This window comes from Bombina bombina, chromosome 11 (genome assembly GCF_027579735.1).
Source record: "Bombina bombina isolate aBomBom1 chromosome 11, aBomBom1.pri, whole genome shotgun sequence".
Classification (NCBI taxonomy): domain Eukaryota; kingdom Metazoa; phylum Chordata; class Amphibia; order Anura; family Bombinatoridae; genus Bombina; species Bombina bombina.
In genome coordinates, this window is record NC_069509.1 from 82558012 (window position 1) to 82584380 (window position 26369).

Genomic DNA, 26369 nt, shown 5'->3' on the forward strand with positions numbered 1-26369 from the left:
TCCCACTCCCCCGGATGAAAAGTCTGGCGACTCAAGAAATCCGCCTCCCAGTTCTCCACTCCCGGGATGTGGATTGCTGACAGGTGGCAAGAGTGAGACTCTGCCCAGCGAATTATCTTTGATACTTCCACCATTGCTAGGGAGCTTCTTGTCCCTCCCTGATGGTTGATGTAAGCTACAGTCGTGATGTTGTCCGACTGAACCTGATGAACCCCCGAGTTGTTAATTGGGGCCAAGCTAGAAGGGCATTGAGAACTGCCCTCAATTCCAGAATGTTTATTGGAAGGAGACTCTCCTCCTGATTCCATAGTCCCTGAGCCTTCAGAGAATTCCAGACAGCGCCCCAACCTAGTAGGCTGGCGTCTGTTGTTACAATTGTCCAGTCTGGCCTGCTGAATGGCATCCCCCTGGACAGGTGTGGCCGATGAAGCCACCATAGAAGAGAATTTCTGGTCTCTTGATTCAGATTCAGAGTAGGGGACAAATCTGAGTAATCCCCATTCCACTGACTTAGCATGCATAATTGCAGAGGTCTGAGGTGTAGGCGTGCAAAAGGTACTATGTCCCATTGCCGCTACCATTAAGCCATCACCTCCATGGCATTGAGCTACTGACGGGTGTTGAATGGAATGAAGGACACGGCATGCATTTTGAAGCTTTGTTAACCTGTCCCTCTGTCAGGTAAATCTTCATTTCTACAGAATCTATAAGAGTCCCCAAGAATGGAACTCTTGTGAGAGGAAAAAGAGAACTCTTCTTTTCGTTCACCTTTCCATCCATGCGACCTTAGAAAGCCAGAACTAACTCTGTATGAGACTTGGCAGTTTGAAAGCTTGAAGCTTGTATTAGAATGTCGTCTAGATATGGAGCTACCGAAATCCCTCGCTCGTCTTAGTACCGCCAGAAGGGCACCCAGAACTTTGTGAAGATTCTTGGAGCCGTAGCCAATCCGAATGGAAGAGCTACAAACTGGTAGTGCCTCGTCTAAGAAGGCAAACCTTAGATACGGTGATGATCTTTGTGGATCGGTATGTGAAGGTAAGCATCCTTTAAATCCACTGTGGTCATGTACTGACCCTCTTGGATCATGGGAAAGATTGTCCGAATAGTTTCCATTTTGAACCGATGGAACTCTTAGGAATTAGTTTAGAATCTTTAAATCTAAGATTGCCTGAAAGTTCCCTCTTTTTTGGGAACCACAAAACAGGTTTGAGTAGAACCCTTGTCCTTGTTCCGACCGCGAACCGGATGGATCACTCCCATTATTAACAGATCTTGTACGCAGCGTAGAAACCGCTTCCTTTCTTTATCTGGTTTATTGACAACCTTGACAGATGAAATCTCCCTCTTGGGGAGATAATTTGAAGTCTAGAAGGTATCCCTGAGATATGATCTCCTAGTGCCCAGGGATCCTGAACATCTCTTGCCCAGGCCTGGGCGAAGAGAGAGAGTCCTGCCCCCCACTAGATCGGTCCCGGATCGGGGGCTCTCGGTTCATGCTGTCTTTGGGCAGCAGCAGGTTTCCCTGGCCTGCTTGCTCTTGTTCCAGGACTGGTTAGGCTTCCAGCCTTGCCTGTAACGAGCAAACAGCTCCTTCCTGTTTTGGTGCAGTGGAGGTTGATGCTGCTCCTGTTTTGAAGTTCCGAAAGGGACGAAAATTAGACTGTCTAGCCTTAGCTTTGGCTTTGTCTTGAGGTAGGGCGTGCCCTTACCTCCTGTAATGTCAGCGTTAATCTCTTTCAAACCGGGCCCAAATAAAGACTGCCCCTTGAAAGGTAATATTAAGTAATTTGGACTTAGAAGTAACATCGGCTGACCAGGATTTTAGCCACAGCGCCCTACGTGCCTGTATGGCGAATCCTGAGTTCTTAGCCGTAAGTTTGGTTAAATGTACTACGGCCCTCCGAAATGAAGGAATTAGCTAGTTTAAGGACTCTAAGCCTGTCCGTAATGTCGTCTAGCGTAGATGAACTAAGGTTCTCTTCAAGCGACGCAATCCAAAATGCTGCCGCAGCCGTAATCGGCGCGATACATGCAAGGGGTTGTAATATAAACCTTGTTGAACAAACATTTTCTTAAGGTAACCCTCTAATTTTTTATCCATTGGATCTGAGAAAGCACAGCTATCCTCCCACCGGGATAGTGGTACGCCTTAGCTAAAGTAGAAACTGCTCCCTCCACCTTGGGGACCGTTTGCCATAAGTCCGAGTGGTGGCGTCTATTGAAACATCTTTCTAAATATTGGAGGGGGTGAGAACGGCACACCGGGTCTATCCCACTCCTTAGTAACAATTTCAGTTAGTCTCTTAGGTATAGGAAAAACGTCAGTACTCGCCGGTACCCGCAAAGTATTTATCCAACCCTACACAGTTTCTCCTGGTATTGCAACGGTGTTACAATCGTTGAGAGCTGCTAAGACCTCCCCTAGTAATACACGGAGGTTCTCCAATTTAAAATTAAAATTTGAAATATCTGAGTCCAATCTGTTTGGATCAGAACCGTCACCCACAGACATGAAGCTCTCCGTCCTCATGCTCTGCGAGCTGTGACGCAGTATCAGACATGGCCCTAGCACTTGTCAGCGCACTCTGTTCTCACCCCAGAGTGATCACGCTTGCCTCTTAGTTCTGGTAATTTAGACAAAAACTTCAGTCATAACAGTAGCCCATATCCTTGTAATGTTATCTGTAATGGCCGCCCAGATGTACTCCAGGCGCCAAAATATCACGCACCCTCCCGGGCGGGAGATGCAGGTACTGCCGCGTGAGGCGAGTTAGTCGGCATAACTCTCCCCTCGCTGTTTGGTGAAATTTGTTCACATTGTACAGATTGACTTTTATTTAAAGTAGCATCAATACAGTTAGTACATAAATTTCTATTGGGCTCCACCTTGGCATTGGAACAAATTACACAGATATCTTCCTCTGAGTCAGACATGTTTAACACACTAGCAAAAAACTTACAACTTGGTTATAATCTTTTTTAGCAAAAAACGTACTGTGCCTCAAAGAGGTACTAACGATTAAATGACAGTTGAAATAATGAACTGAAAAACAGTTATAGCATCAAACTTTAAAACAACAAAACTTTTAGCAAAGGTTTGTTCCCATTAGTAAAATAACAATAATTAAATTTGACATAAAAAATACAAAGCAACGTTTTTATTCACAGTCACTATAAGAATTCTCACAGCTCTGCTGAGAGAATTTACCTCCCTTCAAAGAAGTTTGAAGACCCCTGAGATCTATCAGAGATGAACCGGATCATGCAGGAAATATAAAAGTAACTGACTGGTATTTTTTGATGCGTAGCAAAGAGCGCCAAAAACGGCCCCTCCCTCTCCCACACAGCAGTGAAGAGAAACGAAACTGTCACAATTAAAGCAAAAAAACTGCCAAGTGGAAAATAATGCCCAAATATTTATTCACACAGTACCTCAGCAATGTAAACGATTCTACATTCCAGCAAAAACGTTTAACATGATAAATAGTTATTAAAAAGGATTAGTGACCTTTAACAGAGTAGTTCCGGTGAAATACCATCCCCAGAATACTGAAGTGTATACATACATGTCATTTTAACGGTATGGCAGGATTTTCTCATCAATTCCATTCAGAAAATAAAAACTGCTACATACCTCAATGCAGATTCATCTGCCCGCTGTCCCCTGATCTGAAGCCTTTACCTCCCTCAGATGGCCGAGAACAGCAATATGATCTTAACTACTCCGGTTAAAATCATAGTAAAAAACTCTGACAGATTCTTCCTCAAACTCTGCCAGAGAAGTAATAACACGCTCCGGTGCTATTTTAAAATAACAAACTTTTGATTGAAGTCATAAAAACTAAGTATAATCACCATAGTCCTCTCACACATCCTATCTAGTCGTTGGGTGCAAGAGAATGACTGGGACTGACGTAGAGGGGAGGAGCTATATGCAGCTCTGCTGGGTGAATCCTCTTGCATTTCCTGTTGGGGAGGAGTTATATCCCAGAAGTAATGATGACCCGTGGACTGATCACACATAACAGAAGAAAAGCCCTTGTTAGATGGGTATACATTTTTTTAATACATCAAATTACCACAAGTGAGGGGATTATTAACCATTGCTAATCACTAATATTTAGTCTAACTTTCATGTAGGCTTCTCCCCATATATAGCAATCAACACCCATGCATTTAAAGAGGTACAAATTAGCTATGTGCCTACCTCACATTAAAGGGACATAAAACAAGTTGGGCTAGAGACAAAATATAATATGTACTTTAATTACTTTACCTGCAAATTTATACTGCAGTGCCTCGCCATTAACCTTTCTTTTAAGTGTCCGAATTGTACAGCTCTAACTCCCCCCACACAATTGCTTTTATGGCTGCATCTATATCCACCATTGATATGGTAGAATGCAGACTTCAAAAGTCATTGTCTGCTGGAGCATGCCTAGAATCAAATAAGCTGCTGTGAACTCAGTTAAAATACAATGTCTGTGTTTCTGATGTAAAACACTGATAAGTACTCACAAGTACTCACAACATACACAAACACGCACCATAAATACACAAGTACTCACAAAATACACACACGCAAGCACACAACATACACAAACACGCACCATAAATACACAAGTACTCACAAAATACACACACGCAAGCACACAACATACACAAACACGCACCATAAATACACAAGTACTCACAAAATACACACACGCAAGCACACAACATACACAAACATGCACCATAAATACACAAGTACTCACAAAATACACACACGCAAGCACACAACATACACAAACACGCACCATAAATACACAAGTACTCACCACATACACACACACGCAAGCACTCACAACATACACACACACACACCATAAATACACAAGTACTCACCACATACACAAACACGCACCATAAATACACAAGTACTCATAACAAACACACGCAAGCACTCACAACATACACACACACACACCATAAATACACAAGTACTCACCACATACACAAACACGCACCATAAATACACAAGTACTCATAACAAACACACGCAAGCACTCACAACATACACAAACACGCACCATAAATACACAAGTACTCACAACATAAACACACGCAAGCACTCGCAACATACACAAACACGCACCATAAATACACAAGTACTCACAACATAAACACACGCAAGCACTCACAACATACACAAACATGCACCATAAATACACAAGTACTCATAACAAACACACGCAAGCACTCACAACATACACAAACACGCACCATAAATACACAAGTACTCACAACATACACACACCATAAATACACAAGTACTCACAACATACACACACAAGCACTCCCAACATACACACGCACCATAAATACACAAGTACTCACAACATACACACACAAGCACTCACAACATACACAACACGCACCATAAATACACAAGTACTCCCAACATACAAACACTATACATACAAAAGTATTTGCAACACACTCACAACATACACACACCCCATACATACAAAAGTACTCAACATACACAAGCACTAAACATACACAGACACACACAAGCACAAACATATACAAGCACTCACAACATACACACACACACAAGCAAAAACATATACAAGCACTCGCAACATACACACAAGCACAAATACTGTACATTATTGAAACTAATGGGGAACCCCCAAACATTTTTAAGGGACCCCCTGAGGGTCTCAACCCCAGTTTAAGAAGCACTGGTCTAGAGCAGGATTGCACTGGCATAAGGGAATCAGTGTTTAAAACAGATCTTCAAAGCAAAAAAAAAGCTAAGGCACTGACCACCTTGTTCGCATATTCTTACCCAGAGTCCTCAGCTCCAGTGGAAAATACTGGTGGTTGTGGTTTTCTGTGGAAGGTTGTACAGATGCGCTATACAATAGTCTATTGTGCGCAGTTTGTTTCCTGCTCATTATTTTTACTCGTCATAACTTCTGTTGACAACAGTGAGTTATAAATATTTTCTTTTGGCACACACGTCATTTATTCCAGCTAAATGTGCCTATCAGATATTTTTTTAGCAAGTACATATGTATTGAACTACAACTAAAAGATCAAATAAATAATTGTACATTTGCTAATATTATAAAACATTAGACCACATTTTTATTGCCCCTTACATGAATTTGGAAGCCATAATTTCTCTGGACCGGATGTTCCGTGACATCATAACAGGTTGATAAACTTATTTCTCCATCCAAATCGGCGGCCTAAAAACAGAGTGAGATACTGGTTAGTTGACCCAGCATCAGACAGCGTTTATAGTAGTCTGAAAATATACTTTTATTAGAAAACGTCATTAAAAACAAATAAATACCTTTTTTACTGTGTATAACTAGTTTAAAAGCAGTACACACCTGGAACAGCCCCACTATGTTAACTACGATGATACAGCCAGTGACACACTGCTTTTAATTTGATCCCCAGTTGACAATGTATTTAAAGGGACAGGAAAGCCCCAAATTTTCTTTCATGATTTTGATAGAACATACAATTTTAAACAATTTACTTCTATTATCAAATTTAATTCATTATATTGTTGTTCTTTGCTGAAGGAACAGCATTGCAGTACTGGCAGCGAGCTGAACACATCTAGTTAGCCAATCACAAGAGATATGTGCAGGTGCCAATCAGCAACTGGCTTCCAATAGTGCAGGATATGGGCATATTCTTTTTTTAACAAGGGATACCAAGGGAAAGAAGAACATTCGAAAATAGAAGTGAAGTTAAAATTGTATGCTCTACCTGAATTGTGCCAGTTTAATTTTGCATTTCCTATCGCTTTAAGCCCTCTGCATGGGCAAATAAAATAAAATGCACTAATAAAACATTTTATCACCTATAGGTTGATGCAGATTAAGATTTGTGCATTTCCCTTTGTCTGTTTACAGGTTGGTAGTCTTACGTTAACCTAGACGATACATGTTAAGCAATGGAAAGTTCTTCCCTATTTATGTATTATCTTTACCAATGCTATACTGTTACTGTTTATCCTAGTATTGGTATGTATCATATATATATATATATATATATATATATATATATATATATATATATATATATATATATATATATATATACATACATATACGATTGTTTAGCTTTCTCATTTTAGCTGTAATACACAGAGATTTACTTGGTATATGTGAATATACTCTTAGCATTGGTTTATAGCCATAGAATGACTTAACGCTTCTGATATAGTTTTATACATCTGGGTTAACGTGTGATACTCAATGTTAGAGGCGTTATTATAGTCCTGGAGATAGCATGTTTTATACTATTCACTGTATTTAGGGTATGGCACACTGACATAAGCATCATCTCCCAAACCTTCTGTTATTAGGACGACACTACATGGTCAGACTATGATATGTTATAGCCCTATCGTATTGTATTTTGCTCTATTAATTTGCAACCATATACCTGCTCTTGTTAGATGTACAATGTTTGGTGCGACACGACAATGTCTAGAAGATTTAATTACCTAAATTTGGTCAGGGGTATAGCACAGCTATATGAGAATGTGTATGTTACATAAGCTTAATTATCCAGGTCCACAGCAATTACTGCAGTGTAACGTGTGCAGTTTCTTGTACTGCTTTATTGTTTTCTGTATCTGGCAACACTTAGCCCTAAGTCAGTACACTAGATGATTTCTGTTAAATATTACCTACGCATTGTGGCTGGCATGCTGCTTGGGTATAGGGCCCATACTCAGGTAGTGTGTTCTGTTACTGCACTGAAGTTAATCAATAGTACATAAAAACCCAAGACTTAACCAGTAGGCACAACAATTTTGCAGCAAAGATGATTCCATATTGCTAACTATGAAGCTGTCGACGGCCGGGGCAGCTGATCCTCTATAACTTTTTTGCTGCTGGTAATTTCTATATGTTAAGATTAGAGAAATCCGCCCAGCCCCACATACACTCCTAGTACTAGTCCAAGTCAAATTCTACTATATTATACTTTTTGCTTTTAGTTTGTTTCTATATTACTAGGCTCCGCCCCCCCTTTTGGAGCTTATTTATTAAGCTAAGGGACACAGATCCCATCGATGACCCCCTAAAAACTACATAAGAGTCCTTCATTATAGTTATGGTTGATAAACTTTTCTATAATATATGTATATGTTTATAGTCTGGAGGACCCAAAAAGGGCCCTATAGAATGCTTATTTAAAAAACTTGAGGCCACTTATTCTGTTTTTTAACCACACAGGAAGCATCACAATTTTATACATTATCTTTGACTATTTGTTCTATAACACCCATTGTTTTTGAAATGTAAGTTTTTATTAACGATTCAAAATATGGCATATTATGCTTACTGTATTGGCAGTGTTATATACTTTTGACAATTGCCCTTACGGGTTAAGGGCCTATGTATGTGGTTACTATGCTTCTGTACTGTTTTATTGTATTCCTCAATAAAAAAATTAAAAAAAACAAAAAACAGAATTTATGTTTACCTGATAAATTACTTTCTCCAACGGTGTGTCCGGTCCACGGCGTCATCCTTACTTGTGGGATATTCTCTTCCCCAACAGGAAATGGCAAAGAGCCCAGCAAAGCTGGTCACATGATCCCTCCTAGGCTCCGCCTACCCCAGTCATTCGACCGACGTTAAGGAGGAATATTTGCATAGGAGAAACCATATGGTACCGTGGTGACTGTAGTTAAAGAAAATAAATTATCAGACCTGATTAAAAAACCAGGGCGGGCCGTGGACCGGACACACCGTTGGAGAAAGTAATTTATCAGGTAAACATAAATTCTGTTTTCTCCAACATAGGTGTGTCCGGTCCACGGCGTCATCCTTACTTGTGGGAACCAATACCAAAGCTTTAGGACACGGATGAAGGGAGGGAGCAAATCAGGTCACCTAAATGGAAGGCACCACGGCTTGCAAAACCTTTCTCCCAAAAATAGTCTCAGAAGAAGCAAAAGTATCAAACTTGTAAAATTTGGTAAAAGTGTGCAGTGAAGACCAAGTCGCTGCCCTACATATCTGATCAACAGAAGCCTCGTTCTTGAAGGCCCATGTGGAAGCCACAGCCCTAGTGGAATGAGCTGTGATTCTTTCGGGAGGCTGCCGTCCGGCAGTCTCGTAAGCCAATCTGATGATGCTTTTAATCCAAAAAGAGAGAGAGGTAGAAGTTGCTTTTTGACCTCTCCTTTTACCGGAATAAACAACAAACAAGGAAGATGTTTGTCTAAAATCTTTTGTAGCATCTAAATAGAATTTTAGAGCGCGAACAACATCCAAATTGTGCAACAAACGTTCCTTCTTTGAAACTGGTTTCGGACACAGAGAAGGTACGATAATCTCCTGGTTAATGTTTTTGTTAGAAACAACTTTTGGAAGAAAACCAGGTTTAGTACGTAAAACCACCTTATCTGCATGGAACACCAGATAAGGAGGAGAACACTGCAGAGCAGATAATTCTGAAACTCTTCTGGCAGAAGAAATTGCAACTAAAAACAAAACTTTCCAAGATAATAATTTAATATCAACGGAATGCAAGGGTTCAAACGGAACCCCCTGAAGAACTGAAAGAACTAAATTGAGACTCCAAGGAGGAGTCAAAGGTTTGTAAACAGGCTTAATTCTAACCAGAGCCTGAACAAAAGCTTGAACATCTGGCACAGCAGCCAGTTTTTTGTGAAGTAACACCGACAAGGCAGAAATCTGTCCCTTCAGGGAACTTGCAGATAATCCTTTTTCCAATCCTTCTTGAAGGAAGGATAGGATCCTAGGAATCTTAACCTTGTCCCAAGGGAATCCTTTAGATTCACACCAACAGATATATTTTTTCCAAATTTTGTGGTAAATCTTTCTAGTTACAGGCTTTCTGGCCTGAACAAGAGTATCGATAACAGAATCTGAGAACCCTCGCTTCGATAAAATCAAGCGTTCAATCTCCAAGCAGTCAGCTGGAGTGAAACCAGATTCGGATGTTCGAACGGACCCTGAGCAAGAAGGTCTCGTCTCAAAGGTAGCTTCCAAGGTGGAGCCGATGACATAATTACCAGATCTGCATACCAAGTCCTGCGTGGCCACGCAGGAGCTATCAAGATCACCGACGCCCTCTCCTGATTGATCCTGGCTACCAGCCTGGGGATGAGAGGAAAGGGCGGGAACACATAAGCTAGTTTGAAGGTCCAAGGTGCTACTAGTGCATCCACTAGAGCCGCCTTGGGATCCCTGGATCTGGACCCGTAGCAAGGAACTTTGAAGTTCTGACGAGAGGCCATCAGATCCATGTCTGGAATGCCCCACAGCTGAGTGACTTGGGCAAAGATTTCCGGATGGAGTTCCCACTCCCCCGGATGCAATGTCTGACGACTCAGAAAATCCGCTTCCCAATTTTCCACTCCTGGGATGTGGATAGCAGACAGGTGGCAGGAGTGAGACTCCGCCCATAGAATGATTTTGGTCACTTCTTCCATCGCTAGGGAACTCCTTGTTCCCCCCTGATGGTTGATGTACGCAACAGTTGTCATGTTGTCTGATTGAAACCGTATGAACTTGGCCCTCGCTAGCTGAGGCCAAGCCTTGAGAGCATTGAATATCGCTCTCAGTTCCAGAATATTTATCGGTAGAAGAGATTCTTCCCGAGACCAAAGACCCTGAGCTTTCAGGGATCCCCAGACCGCGCCCCAGCCCATCAGACTGGCGTCGGTCGTGACAATGACCCACTCTGGTCTGCGGAATGTCATCCCTTGTGACAGGTTGTCCAGGGACAGCCACCAACGGAGTGAGTCTCTGGTCCTCTGATTTACTTGTATCTTCGGAGACAAGTCTGTATAGTCCCCATTCCACTGACTGAGCATGCACAGTTGTAATGGTCTTAGATGAATGCGCGCAAAAGGAACTATGTCCATTGCCGCTACCATCAACCCGATCACTTCCATGCACTGAGCTATGGAAGGAAGAGGAACGGAATGAAGTATCCGACAAGAGTCTAGAAGTTTTGTTTTTCTGGCCTCTGTTAGAAAAATCCTCATTTCTAAGGAGTCTATAATTGTTCCCAAGAAGGGAACCCTTGTTGACGGGGATAGAGAACTCTTTTCCACGTTCACTTTCCATCCGTGAGATCTGAGAAAGGCCAGGACGATGTCCGTGTGAGCCTTTGCTTGAGGAAGGGACGACGCTTGAATCAAAATGTCGTCCAAGTAAGGTACTACAGCAATGCCCCTTGGTCTTAGCACAGCTAGAAGGGACCCTAGTACCTTTGTGAAAATCCTTGGAGCAGTGGCTAATCCGAAAGGAAGCGCCACGAACTGGTAATGTTTGTCCAGGAATGCGAACCTTAGGAACCGATGATGTTCCTTGTGGATAGGAATATGTAGATACGCATCCTTTAAATCCACCGTGGTCATGAATTGACCTTCCTGGATGGAAGGAAGAATAGTTCGAATGGTTTCCATCTTGAACGATGGAACCTTGAGAAACTTGTTTAAGATCTTGAGATCTAAGATTGGTCTGAACGTTCCCTCTTTTTTGGGAACTATGAACAGATTGGAGTAGAACCCCATCCCTTGTTCTCTTAATGGAACAGGATGAATCACTCCCATTTTTAACAGGTCTTCTACACAATGTAAGAATGCCTGTCTTTTTATGTGGTCTGAAGACAACTGAGACCTGTGGAACCTCCCCCTTGGGGGAAGTCCCTTGAATTCCAGAAGATAACCTTGGGAGACTATTTCTAGCGCCCAAGGATCCAGAACATCTCTTGCCCAAGCCTGAGCGAAGAGAGAGAGTCTGCCCCCCACCAGATCCGGTCCCGGATCGGGGGCCAACATTTCATGCAGTCTTGGTAGCAGTGGCAGGTTTCTTGGCCTGCTTTCCTTTGTTCCAGCCTTGCATTGGTCTCCAAGCTGGCTTGGCTTGAGAAGTATTACCCTCTTGCTTAGAGGACGTAGCACCTTGGGCTGGTCCGTTTCTACGAAAGGGACGAAAATTAGGTTTATTTTTTGCCTTGAAAGGCCGATCCTGAGGAAGGGCGTGGCCCTTACCCCCAGTGATATCAGAGATAATCTCTTTCAAGTCAGGGCCAAACAGCGTTTTCCCCTTGAAAGGAATGTTAAGTAGCTTGTTCTTGGAAGACGCATCAGCCGACCAAGATTTCAACCAAAGCGCTCTGCGCGCCACAATAGCAAACCCAGAATTCTTAGCCGCTAACCTAGCCAATTGCAAAGTGGCGTCGAGGGTGAAAGAATTAGCCAATTTGAGAGCATTGATTCTGTCCATAATCTCCTCATAAGGAGGAGAATCACTATCGACCGCCTTTATCAGCTCATCGAACCAGAAACATGCGGCTGTAGCGACAGGGACAATGCATGAAATTGGTTGTAGAAGGTAACCCTGCTGAACAAACATCTTTTTAAGCAAACCTTCTAATTTTTTATCCATAGGATCTTTGAAAGCACAACTATCCTCTATGGGTATAGTGGTGCGTTTGTTTAAAGTGGAAACCGCTCCCTCGACCTTGGGGACTGTCTGCCATAAGTCCTTTCTGGGGTCGACCATAGGAAACAATTTTTTAAATATGGGGGGAGGGACGAAAGGAATACCTGGCCTCTCCCATTCTTTATTAACAATGTCCGCCACCCGCTTGGGTATAGGAAAAGCTTCTGGGAGCCCCGGCACCTCTAGGAACTTGTCCATTTTACATAGTTTCTCTGGGATGACCAACTTGTCACAATCATCCAGAGTGGATAATACCTCCTTAAGCAGAATGCGGAGATGTTCCAACTTAAATTTAAATGCAATCACATCAGGTTCAGCCTGTTGAGAAATGTTCCCTGAATCAGTAATTTCTCCCTCAGACAAAACCTCCCTGGCCCCATCAGACTGGGTTAGGGGCCCTTCAGAGATATTAATATCAGCGTCGTCATGCTCTTCAGTATCTAAAACAGAGCAGCCGCGCTTACGCTGACAAGTGTTTATTTTGGCTAAAATGTTTTTGACAGAATTATCCATTACAGCCGTTAATTGTTGCATAGTAAGGAGTATTGGCGCGCTAGATGTACTAGGGGCCTCCTGAGTGGGCAAGACTCGTGTAGACGAAGGAGGGAATGATGCAGTACCATGCTTACTCCCCTCACTTGAGGAATCATCTTGGGCATCATTGTCATTATCACATAAATCACATTTATTTAAATGAATAGGAATTCTGGCTTCCCCACATTCAGAACACAGTCTATCTGGTAGTTCAGACATGTTAAACAGGCATAAACTTGATAACAAAGTACAAAAACGTTTTAAAATAAAACCGTTACTGTCACTTTAAATTTTAAACTGAACACACTTTATTACTGCAATTGCGAAAAAACATGAAGGAATTGTTCAAAATTTATCAAATTTTCACCACAGTGTCTTAAAGCCTTAAAAGTATTGCACACCAAATTTGGAAGCTTTAACCCTTAAAATAACGGAACCGGAGCCGTTTTAAACTTTAACCCCTTTACAGTCCCTGGTATCTGCTTTGCTGAGACCCAACCAAGCCCAAAGGGGAATACGATACCAAATGACGCCTTCAGAAAGTCTTTTCTAAGTATCAGAGCTCCTCTCACATGCGACTGCATGCCATGCCTCTCAAAAACAAGTGCGCCACACCGGCGCGAAAATGAGGCTCTGCTTATGCTTTGGGAAAGCCCCTAAGGAATAAGGTGTCTAATACAGTGCCTGCCGATATTATTATATCAAAATACCCAGATAAAATGATTCCTCAAGGCTAAATATGTGTTAATAATGAATCGATTTAGCCCAGAAAAAGTCTACAGTCTTAATAAGCCCTTGTGAAGCCCTTATTTATGATCGTAATAAACATGGCTTACCGGATCCCATAGGGAAAATGACAGCTTCCAGCATTACATCGTCTTGTTAGAATGTGTCATACCTCAAGCAGCAAGAGACTGCACACTGTTCCCCCAACTGAAGTTAATTGCTCTCAACAGTCCTGTGTGGAACAGCCATGGATTTTAGTTACGGTTGCTAAAATCATTTTCCTCATACAAACAGAAATCTTCATCTCTTTTCTGTTTCTGAGTAAATAGTACATACCAGCACTATTTCAAAATAACAAACTCTTGATTGAATAATAAAAACTACAGTTAAACACTAAAAAACTCTAAGCCATCTCCGTGGAGATGTTGCCTGTACAACGGCAAAGAGAATGACTGGGGTAGGCGGAGCCTAGGAGGGATCATGTGACCAGCTTTGCTGGGCTCTTTGCCATTTCCTGTTGGGGAAGAGAATATCCCACAAGTAAGGATGACGCCGTGGACCGGACACACCTATGTTGGAGAAACATTTTATCACCTTAGAATGACTCTTTAAAGGGTTATTAAATTTAAGAAAATAAACAAATTAATTAGATTATGAAATCTGAAACAAATTTCCAATTTAATTGTGTTTAGTTTTTTTGGTATCCTTTGTTGAAGAGTGAATCTAGGTGAGTGTGCATGCGCCTTTAACCATCTGGGAGCAGTTCTTGCAACAATGTTTTTAGCAATGTTCTACATCAGCCTATCTAGATTTACTATTCAAAAAAGGATACCAAAAAGAACAAAGCAAATTTGATCAGACGTAAAATGGAAAGTTTTTTTTTAAATTTACTTCTATTTAAATTCTGCTTCATTCCTCAGTTATCCTCTGTTGAAGAAATAGCAATGCACATGGGTGAGCCAATCACACGAGACATGTATGTGCAGCTGACAATCAGCAGCTACTGAGCCTATTTAGATAGGCTTTTCAACAAATAATAGCAAGAGACTGAAGCAAATTAGATAGAAGTAAATTGGAAAGGTGTTTAAAATTGCATACTCTTTCTAAATCATGAATGATATAAAAGTTCTGTTTTAAGTCGCTTTAAATGGATACTAAATCCAATTTTTTTTCTTTCATGATTCAGATAGATCATGCAATTTTATTCCTGTGATCAATTTTTTTTTAAAAAGTAGGAATTTAAAGCTTAGGAGCCGGCCTATTTTTAGTTAAGAACCTGGGTTAACGCTTGCTTATTAGTGGCTAAATGCAGCCACCAATAAGCACTATCCAGGGTGCTGAACCTAAAATAGGCAGGCTCCTAAGCTTTACATTCCCACTTGTAAAATAAAGATTGCAAGAGAACAAAGAAAATTTGTCAATAGGAATAAATTAAAAAGTTGCTTAAAATTGCATGCTCTATCTGAATCATGAAAGAAAAAAAATTGGGTTAAGTATCCCTGTAACCCCCATCTCTTTAATATATAGAAGAATTTGATCAGCTAGAACAGGGCTTGACAAATTTGTTCAGAATCTAGAAACCAGCCCATAATTTTAGGAGCCAAACTTTTCCCCCCAATCCCTATGAGATATCTTACAGTATATTTGTAGATCAATTTGTATACACACACATACATTTGCATGTGTTTATACATAACACCACAATAGAGGTTGGATTTATATTTCACAGCCGCAAGGTTTAAAAGGATCCAGCCGCACCAAGCTAAAATTTTCAGTGTGGCTGGCGGCACCAACAGGGGGAAATGAGGGGCACCCATGAGTGTTTTGGGACTTTAAACCAGAAAATTTGAAAGGTTTCAAATAATAGTCATCATAGGGGTTAACAATTTAAAGTGTTCTTTCATCAACACCTCCCGGCAATGTTATTGACACTGATGAAGACGTGTGATGTCACCACTTACGTTACTAATAATATTACAAATATATCTTTAAAGTGATGGTAAACTCTCCCCTTTTTAAAATCAGATCTGGAATGTAAGTGCTATTTTAGATGGAGTTTAATTCATTAGCTGTAATGAAGATGCAGTATAACATGCTTTTTAATATAGATATGAAGATTCAAATACTGCATGCTCCTCCGCCCACTTCAAAAGTAACATTTTCTGTGAGCTAACAGATTGAATTGTTGTCCAATCAGCGCTCTCCCCATATGGCACTTTTGTTGTAGCTAGGAGGCATTGATTGGAGAGTAAATCAATCATTCTAGCTGACAGGAAAATGGACTTTTGAAAGTGGGGTGGTGTAACGTGGGGTATTTGAATTTCATATCTATATTAATAACTAAGCTATAGCGCATCTTCATTACACATAATGAATAAAACTCCATCTAAAATAGCGCTTACATTCCAGATCTGATTTTAAAAAGGGGAGAGTTTACCATCACTTTAAGGGATGGTAAACAGTGTTTAGGTTCAGAATTATAGTGTATTTTAATGTTTTCTTGAGAAATAAACCTCTGCAAGCAACAAATGTTTTTCTGCTATGGACTTTCCGTGTATTGTTTCTGAAATTTTACAGTGATGTGATATGAAATCTTATAAACAGTACAAAGACATCTGAAAAGTATTAAAATTCCACTCACCGAAACATTTATCTCTGCTACATCTTATGTATAGCTAGTTCATTTATCTACCTATGTTACATTATAAGAAGAGATCAAACAAATCATCGAATAGGATAAGAACTCTTAGCCATGCTAACACAAATACATATACATTTATAACTATAGCCACAGTTTAAAGAGACAAAAGAGTGCAAAACCAAATTATGCTTACCTGATAATTTCCTTTCCATCCGTATGAGGAGAGTCCACGGCTTCATTCCTAACTTGTGGGAATACAGAACCTGGCCACCAGGAGGAGGCAAAGACACCCCAGCCAAAGGCTTAAATAACTCCCCCAACTCCCCTCATCCCCCAGTCATTCTGCCGAGGGAACAAGGAACAGTAGGAGAAATATCAGGGTATAAATGGTGCCAGAAGAACAAAACAAAAAAATTTGGTCCGCCCAACGGAGAAAAAGGGCAGGAGCCGTGGACTCTCCTTATACAGATGGAAAGCAAATTATCAGGTAAGCATAATTTATGTTTTCCATCTTAATATGAGGAGAGTCTACAGCTTCATTCCTTACTTGTGGGAAACGTATACCCAAGCTCTCTAGAGGAGACTGAATGAACGGGAGGGTAAAAAGATAGGCGGACCCCATTCTAAAATTTAGAAAAATGTTTGTAAGGAAGACCAGGTAGCATCCCTACAATTCTTATCGCTAAATGCCTCATTCATCAATACCCCAAGAGGGAGCCACAGCTCTATAAGAATGAGCCGTAAGCCTCTGAGGAGGCTTGCAACCCTGCTGAATCTGTAAGCTAAGCGGAACAATCTCCTCCACCAGAAAAAAACAAGGAAGTGGCCAAAGCTTTTGACCCTTACACTTCTCAGAATAGAACACAACATAGAAGAAGTTTGACAAAAACTCCCTAGTAGCTTGAAGATAGAACTTTAAGGCCCCGAACCACATCCAAGTTATGGAAATAACCCCTCCTTCGAAGGAGGAGGATTAGGACACAAGGGAGGAGCCACATTTCTCATGATAGATGTTGAGATTGAGAAACAACCATAGGCAGGAAAAAACTAACCCAGAGGAATAGCCCTAGCCGTATGAAAACTAGATAAGGGTCCTGACCCTTGCAAGACAGCAAACTCAGAAAATCTGAGCGCTGAAGCAATAACCATAGAAAAAGAAATCTTTCAAACAGAAAGATTTAACATCAACTCCATGCATATGCCCAAAACGGAGCCATCTGCAAAACTTTAGAACAAGAAGCAAACCCCAGAGAGGAGTACTGAATCTAAACACAGGCCTGAACTAATGAAAACTGACATCTGGAAGCTAGTAAGCCTCCCGAGCAGTAAGATAGATAGGGGCCATAAAACTATCCTCTAAAGGGAGCTACAGAGGGCCCCTTTCCCCAGAACATCCTGGAGAAAAGGATCCGAAAAATACCTGGCCTTATGCCAGGAGAATCCTCCCGCTCTACATACCATAAGAAGTAGGTCCTCGCACCCCCTTATGATAGAGCGACTATACCCCGCCTAAGAAACTAAGCCGAGAGAAAACACTCCATCAGAAAAACCTCTCTTGGCTAAGCGAACAATTCCACGAAGTTAGCCTCAGAGGAGGTCCAGGATGTGAAGAACACAAGGATCCTGCACCCGCGGTTCCTGAACAAGGTCCATTAGAGGCAAAGCCCCGAAACTGAGACCTAACTCTAAAAAGTAAACGAAGCAAACCATCTCACTGACGTCGGCTCCTGCTAAGATCGACCTCCACCACAAAGAGCCGATATGGCCAAAGAGAATAAGGTTAAAATAACCCCTCTAAGGAAAAGCTAGAATCCTAGCATAAGCAGACTGAAAATGCGACAAAACTTCTTTCTTGTTAGAGTTTCTAAAATAATCCAGAGTTCAAAAGAAACCGATACGGTATGGAACCAAAAGAAAAACAGGCTGCAAAGGGAGAGTGAAAACCAAAAACAGGTCCTGCCTGTTATACGACATAATCTCCCATAGAGCCCGGAACTCAGATTATAAAATAAACGAACAAAAAAGGTAAATCAAGACGACAAGGAATATACCATCCTCCCTCGTCTAGTCAAGATCGTTTTCTGATTTAGAGTACAGAGAGTCAACTGACGGAGGAGTCCTGGAAATCTGTAACATCACCAAGAACCTTTCTCAGAAGTAAACGCAGGCGTGCCAATCTAAATCTAAATGCTAAGCTCTCAGGACCTGCCCCTGCTAAAGAAAAAGCGCGCCATCTTAGCTAAAGAAAACTGCGCAGCTCTCCAATGAAAGAACCTGTATGTTCAGTATCAGCCTAAGAGCCCAAACATTCTTACACATAAGCAATCACATAAATATTATTAAAAAACCCCACTGTTCAATAATCCCCCTCAGGAGATATTAACCCTTGATTCCATAAAGATAAAGGAGTCCCATTGTGACCCTGTCTTCTTATCGTTAACATGTGTGTAAAGTAATGAAAACAGAATTTATGCTTACCTGATAAATTACTTTCTCCAACGGTGTGTCCGGTCCACGGCGTCATCCTTACTTGTGGGATATTCTCCTCCCCAACAGGAAATGGCAAAGAGCCCAGCAAAGCTGGTCATATGATCCCTCCTAGGCTCCGCCTACCCCAGTCATTCGACCGACGTACAGGAGGAAATATGCATAGGAGAAACCATATGATACCGTGGTGGGACTGTAGTTAGAGAAAATAATTTCATCAGACCCGATTAAAAAAACCAGGGCGGGCCGTGGACCGGACACACCGTTGGAGAAAGTAATTTATCAGGTAAGCATAAATTCTGTTTTCTCCAACATAGGTGTGTCCGGTCCACGGCGTCATCCTTACTTGTGGGAACCAATACCAAAGCTTTAGGACACGGATGAAGGGAGGGAGCAAATCAGGTCACCTAAATGGAAGGCACCACGGCTTGCAAAACCTTTCTCCCAAAAATAGCCTCTGAAGAAGCAAAAGTATCAAATTTGTAAAATTGGCAAAAGTGTGCAGTGAAGACCACGTCGCTGCCTTACATATCTGGTCAACAGAAGCCTTGTTCTTGAAGGCCCATGTGGAAGCCACAGCCCTAGTGGAGTGAAGCTGTGATTCTTTCAGGAGGCTGCCGTCGGCAGTCTCATATGCCACAACCCGGATAATGCTTTAAGCCAAAAAGAAAGAGAGGTAGAAGTTGCTTTTTGACCTCTCCTTTTACCAGAATAAACAACAAACAAGAAGAAGTTTGTCTGAAATCTTTAGTGGCCTCTAAATAGATTTTAGAGGCCACGGACTATGTCCCAAATTGTGTAACAAACGTTCCTTCTTTGAAACTGGATTCGGGCACAAAGAAGGTACAACTATCTCCCCTGGTTAAGAAAACTCTTCTAGCAGAAGAAGGAAATTGCAACCAAAAACAGAACTTTCCAAGATAATAACTTAATATCTACGGAATGTAAGGGTTCAAACGGAACCCCTTGAAGAACTGAAAGAACCAGATTAAGACTCCAGGGAGGAGTCAAAGGTCTGTAAACAGGCTTGATTCTAACCAGAGCCTGAACAAACGCTTGAACGTCTGGCACAGCTGCCAGCCTTTTGTGAAGTAAAACAGATAACGCAGAAATCTGTCCCTTCAGAGAACTTGCAGATAATCCCTTCTCCAAACCCTCTTGTAGAAAGGATAAAATCCTAGGAATTTTAATCTTGTTCCATGGGAATCCTTTAGATTCACACAAATAGATATATTTTTTCCATATCTTATGGTAAATTTTTCTAGTTACAGGCTTTCTAGCCTGAATCAGAGTATCTATTACAGAATCTGAAACCCACGCTTTGATAAAATCAAGCGTTCAATCCGCTGACCAAGACTTTAGCCAGAGCGCTCTGCGCGCCACGATAGCAAACCCTGAATTTTTCGCCGCTAATCTCGCTAATTGCAAAGCGGCATCTAGAATAAAAGAGTTAGCCAATTTGAGTGCATGAACTCTGTCCATAATCTCCTCATACGAAGATTCCTTATCGAGCGACTTTTCTAGTTCTTCGAACCAGAAACACGCTGCCGTAGTGACAGGAACAATGCATGAAATTGGTTGAAGAAGGTAACCTTGCTGAACAAACATTCTTTTAAGCAAACCCTCTAATTTCTTATCCATAGGATCTTTAAAAGCACAACTATCTTCTATGGGAATAGTAGTGCGTTTGTTTAGAGAAGAGACCGCCCCCCTCGACCTTAGGGACTGTCTGCCATAAGTCCTTTCTGGGGTCGACTATAGGAAATAATTTCTTAAATATAGGAGGAGGCACAAAAGGTATGCCGGGCCTTTCCCATTCCTTGTTTACTATGTCCGCCACCCGCTTGGGTATAGGAAAAACATCGGGGGGCACCGGAACCTCTAGGAACTTGTCCATCTTACATAATTTCTCTGGAATGACCAAATTGTCACAATCATCCAGAGTAGATAATACCTCCTTAAGCAGTGCGCGGAGATGTTCTAATTTAAATTTAAATGTTACAACATCAGGTTCAGCTTGTTGAGAAATTTTCCCTGAATCTGAAATTTCTCCCTCAGACAAAACCTCCCTCCTGGCCCCTTCAGATTGGTGTGAGGGTATGTCAGAAGCGTTATCATCAGCGTCCTCTTGCTCTTCAGTGTTTAAAACAGAGCAATCGCGCTTTCTTTGATAAGTAGGCATTTTAGATAAAATATTTTTAATAGAATTATCCATAACAGCCGTTAATTGTTGCATAGTAATAAGTATTGGCGCACTAGATGTACTAGGGGCCTCTTGTGGTGGCAAAACTGGTGTAGACACAGAAGGGGGTGATGCAGTACCATGCTTACTCCCCTCATCTGAAGACTCATCTTGGGCACTATTATCTGTGGCATCATTGTCCCTACTTTGTTTGGACACCATGTCACAATTATCACATATATTTAAATGGGGAGACACATTGGCTTTCATACATATAGAACATCGTTTATCTGATAGTTCAGACATGTTAAACAGGCTTAAACTTGTCAACAAAGCACAAAAAAACGTTTTAAAATGAAACCGTTACTGTCACTTTAAATTTTAAACAGAACACACTTTATTACTGAAAATGCGAAAAAGTATGAAGCAATTGTTCAAAATTCACCAAAATTTCACCACAGTGTCTTAAAGCCTTAAAAGTATTGCACACCAAATTGGAAGCTTTAACCCTTAAAATAACGGAACCGGAGCAGTTTTTACATTTAACCCCTATACAGTCCCAGGAATCTGCTTTGCTGAGACCCAACCAAGCCCAGAGGGGAATACGATACCAAATGACGCCTTCTATAAGCTTTTTCAGTGGATCCTAGCTCCTCACACATGCATCTGCATGCCTTGCCTTCCAAAAACAACTGCGCATTAGTGGCGCGAAAATGAGGCTCTGCCTATGACTAGAGAAGGCCCCCATCTGAAAAAGGTGTCCATACAGTGCCTGCCGTTTTTTAACAACAATCCCCAAGATTATAATAACTATAAAGCGCTATAATCTGTCAAATATGCTTAGCAAGTAATCGTTTTAGCCCAGAAAAATGTCTACCAGTTTTTTAAGCCCTTATAAAGCCTTTATTCTTTTACTTAATCTAAGAAAATGGCTTACCGGTCCCCATAGGGAAAATGACAGCCTTCCAGCATTACCAAGTCGTGTTAGAAATGTGGCCATCATACCTCAGGCAGAAAAGTCTGCCAACTGCTTCCCCCAACTGAAGTTACTTCATCTCAACAGTCCTGTGTGGAAACAGCAATCGATTTTAGTAACGTCTGCTAAAATCATCTTCCTCTCACAAACAGAAATCTTCTTCTCTTTTCTGTTTCAGAGTAAATAGTACATACCAGCACTATTTTAAAATAACAAACACTTGATTGAAGAATAAAACTACATTTAAACACCAAAAAACTCTTAGCCATCTCCGTGGAGATGTTGCCTGTGCAACGGCAAAGAGAATGACTGGGGTAGGCGGAGCCTAGGAGGGATCATATGACCAGCTTTGCTGGGCTCTTTGCCATTTCCTGTTGGGGAGGAGAATATCCCACAAGTAAGGATGACGCCGTGGACCGGACACACCTATGTTGGAGAAACGATCTTACCGGAATCTAAGCCGTGGAACAGTAACACGGTACTTCAAGTTTAACAGATAGTAGCTGCGCTTCTGACATGGACGTGAGTGAAGTAAGCAGGCAGAGAAACTTGTCAATGCTGATTGCTTAAGGAGCTGTTAATGAGTCTGGATGGGTTCGCCGAAAGACTCTTCCTGCATCTCCAGACTCTAACTTTCGTCAATGCTCTCACTGAGAGGCTGACAAGACTACTTAAAACTCCAGTCCCATCACGAAGAGTACTACCCCCCATAAGGAACTACTCCGAAATCTTCCGACACTTCTCTGCCAACCTCCTGTGACGAAAGTCAAAGAATGACTGGGGGATGAGGGGAGTGGGGGAGGTATTTAAGCCTTTGGCTGGGGTGTCTTTGCCTCCTCCTGGTGGTCAGGTTCTGTATTCCCACAAGTAAGGAATGAAGCTGTGGACTCTCATCATATTAAGATGGAAAAAGAAAATGCCCTAATGCAGGGTTCTTCAAATGCATTGTGTGTTGTATGAGTGTGTGTGTGTGTTGTATGAGTGTGTGTGTTGTAGGTGTGTGTGTGTGTTGTATGTGTGTGTTGTATGTATGAGTGTGTGTGTGTTGTATGAGTGTGTGTGTGTTGTATGTGTGTGTGTTGTATGAGTGTGTGTGTGTGTGTTGTATGACAGTGTGTGTGTTGTATGAGTGTGTGTGTGTGTGTTGTATGAGTGTGTGTGTGTGTGTTGTATGAGTGTGTGTGTGTGTGTTGTATGACAGTGTGTGTGTTGTATGACAGTGTGTGTGTGTGTGTTGTATGACAGTGTGTGTTTGTGTGTTGTATGACAGTGTGTGTTTGTGTGTTGTATGACAGTGTGTGTTTGTGTGTGTGTTGTATGACAGTGTGTGTTTGTGTGTGTGTTGTATGACAGTGTGTGTGTGTGTTGTATGACAGTGTGTGTGTGTGTTGTATGACAGTGTGTGTGTGTGTGTTGTATGACAGTGTGTGTGTGTGTTGTATGACAGTGTGTGTGTGTGTTGTATGACAGTGTGTGTGTGTGTTGTATGACAGTGTGTGTGTGTGTGTGTTGTATGACAGTGTGTGTGTGTGTGTGTTGTATGAGTGTGTGTGTTGTATGAGGTTGTATGAGTGTGTGTGTTGTATGAGTGTGTGTGTGTGTGTGTGTTGTATGACAGTGTGTGTGTTGTATGACAGTGTGTGTGTGTGTGTGTTGTATGACAGTGTGTGTGTGTTGTATGACAGTGTGTGTGTGTTGTATGACAGTGTGTGTGTGTTGTATGACAGTGTGTGTGTTGTATGACAGTGTGTGTGTTGTATGACAGTGTGTGTGTGTGTTATTACATTTTAAAATTCTTTTAAGTTTGACTACAATCAGGAATAAAGTACGCACACATTTTAGTCACTTTGCCAAAAATTGTAGCTATCTTGTTGTTTATTAATTCAGAAAATTTCAGACAAAGCATACAAATAGGGTTGTGAAGGTATGTGGTATCATGGCACTGGCTTTTGGGAAAAAAATAGTTTGACAAACCCTGATCTAGTGTGTTATAGCATTTTATTACTGCACTACTTGCTTATTACTATTTTTAACCCCTACAAACTTATTAAATAAAGAGCTTACAAATAAGATGGTGAAGTTGCGCTGGCATGAAAAATAATGGGGGAATCATTTAATGGGACAGTCTATACCTTAGTCATCTCTAAGTCTTACTTTAGATTAAGCTGTAAATATCCTCCTGAACCCTTTTATATATCATGCAGCAGTAACAGTAAAGAGATGTTTTTTTAAATCACTATTGTTTCTGGTCACTTTGAAATAGCTGCCAAGCTCCACCCACTGATGACATCACAATCTGGGCTGCCCTAGTCACTCTGCTGAATAGCATTGACAGTCTGTTAAATCCAATTAGTGAGTCTTTTGTAACTAGTAAAGCTTTTAATGTAGCCCAGACACTTATTGGTGTCCTAGAACATTTTAACATGAGCTCCAATATATTAATTTGTTATAAAAATATTTTTACTTACTGACATAAGTCAGTAACCCTATCCACTCTGGTTTACCAATAGTCAACAAACTAGTGACGTATACTATTTCACAATGACATCACAGTAAATTTGCAGCTGGTCCATCTAAGGCACAGGTTAACTGTGATCACAAATGAGCTCTTCACATTTAAAGGGACAGTCAACACCAGAATTTTTGTTGTTTTAAAAGATAGATAATCCCTTAATTTCCAATTCCCCAGTTTTGCATAACCAACAGTTATAATTATACACGTTTTACCTCTGTAATTACCTTGTATCTAAGCCTCAGCAGACTGCCCCCTTATTTCAGTTCCTTTGACAGACTTGCATTTTAGCCAATCAGAGCTGACTCCATGGTAAATTCATGTGTATGAGCTCAATGTTATCTATATGAAACACATGAACTAATGCCCTCTAGTGGTGAAAAACTATCAAAATGCATTTAGATTAGAGGCGGCCTTCAAGGTCTAAGAAATTAGTATATGAACCTCCAAGGTTTAGCTTTCAACTAAGAATACCAAGAGAACAAAGCAAAATTGGTGACAAAAGTAAATTGGAAAGTTGTTTAAAATTACATGCCCTATTTAAATCATGAAAGTATTTTCTGGACTCGACTGTCCCTTTAATTTAAGGTTTAAATATAAAAATTGTGTTGCTTTAATGTCTTATCAGATTTGGCTAGTTTTCTTCTATGGCATGTTTATCAACATTAGCAATTTAAAAACCTTCACATTTTCTTATTTTACAGTGAATACCTTTACCAAGGTTTACTGCCATAATTCAGCCACAGTCATACAGTTCAATGTTTGAAAAAAAGCAGATTAACACACCGGCCAGATGTAGCTAAAACATACTTTTCAGTCCCTTTAACCCATTATGAACATGGACTTAACTTGTTAACAGAGCAGGTCTCTTTGAAAGTGGCAATACACACTATTACTGAATGCCTCGCTCCAGGAGGCCTTCCGTAATTGTGTGGTTTTGTCACTATTGGCAAGAGCTGCACTATTTAACCCCTTAGTGTGAAAACAGCAGCCGACGTACAGGGTATATTTACTTCCGTTAAGGGGTTAATTATTTGTTTGCCAGAAAGAGCTACTATGCCTCAATGTCGCATCATTTCTCCTGGCAGCTTAAGATAGAGAGTTGTACCTAACAATAGCATCTCAGTAAAAGACAAAGAGAAAATACTAAATTAAAGAAAGTCTAGTCAAAAATAAAACGTCATGATTCAAATAGAACAGCAATTTAAAGCAACTTTCTAATTTACTCAAATCAATTTTTCTTTGTTCTCTTGCTATCTATTTGAAAAAGCAAGAATGTAAGCATAGGAACAGGCTAATTTTTTGTTCAGCACCTGGGTAGCACTTTCTGATTGGTCTCTAAATGTAGCCACCAATCAGCAAGCGCTACCCAGTCGCTGAACCAAAAATAGGTCGACTCCTAAGCTTACAATCAAATAAAGATACCAAGAGAAGGAAGAAATTGATTATGGGTGTAAATTAGAAAATTGCATGTTCTATCTGAATCATGAATGTTTAATTTTGACTAGACTGTCCCTTTAAGTAAACAAATCACATGACACATTTTAAATGCTCACTCACCTCCTCTGCCACAGAATCTCTATAATACCGCAAGGTCTGATCAGTAAGCACAAACCAATGCTTCTTCCACTAGGAGAAAAAGAATCCCGTTAGTTTCAATGTAAAGGTTAATTCCGCGGGTACAGGTTAACCATGTCCTTATCAATGGGATTGGTGTGGTCAGCACGTGCCTGGTTTAGAAGCACTAAATATGGACATGTTACAATATATTGAGCACGAGTAAAAACAGACAGCAATAT

General features: G+C 41.0%; 1 protein-coding gene across 8 annotated transcripts in view; it reads right to left on the reverse strand.

The window, feature by feature from the left end:
• MPRIP (myosin phosphatase Rho interacting protein) overlaps positions 1–26369 on the reverse strand; it is a 384980-nt gene that overhangs the window by 76378 nt on the left and 282233 nt on the right. For all 8 annotated transcript variants that reach the window (XM_053694605.1, XM_053694610.1, XM_053694609.1 and 5 more), the window contains exons 11-12: positions 26131–26199; positions 6156–6245 (exon numbers count right to left, since the gene is read on the reverse strand). In XM_053694605.1, coding sequence (XP_053550580.1) covers positions 6156–6245; positions 26131–26199 — 159 coding nt within the window. The remainder of the gene's footprint in view (positions 1–6155; positions 6246–26130; positions 26200–26369) is intronic.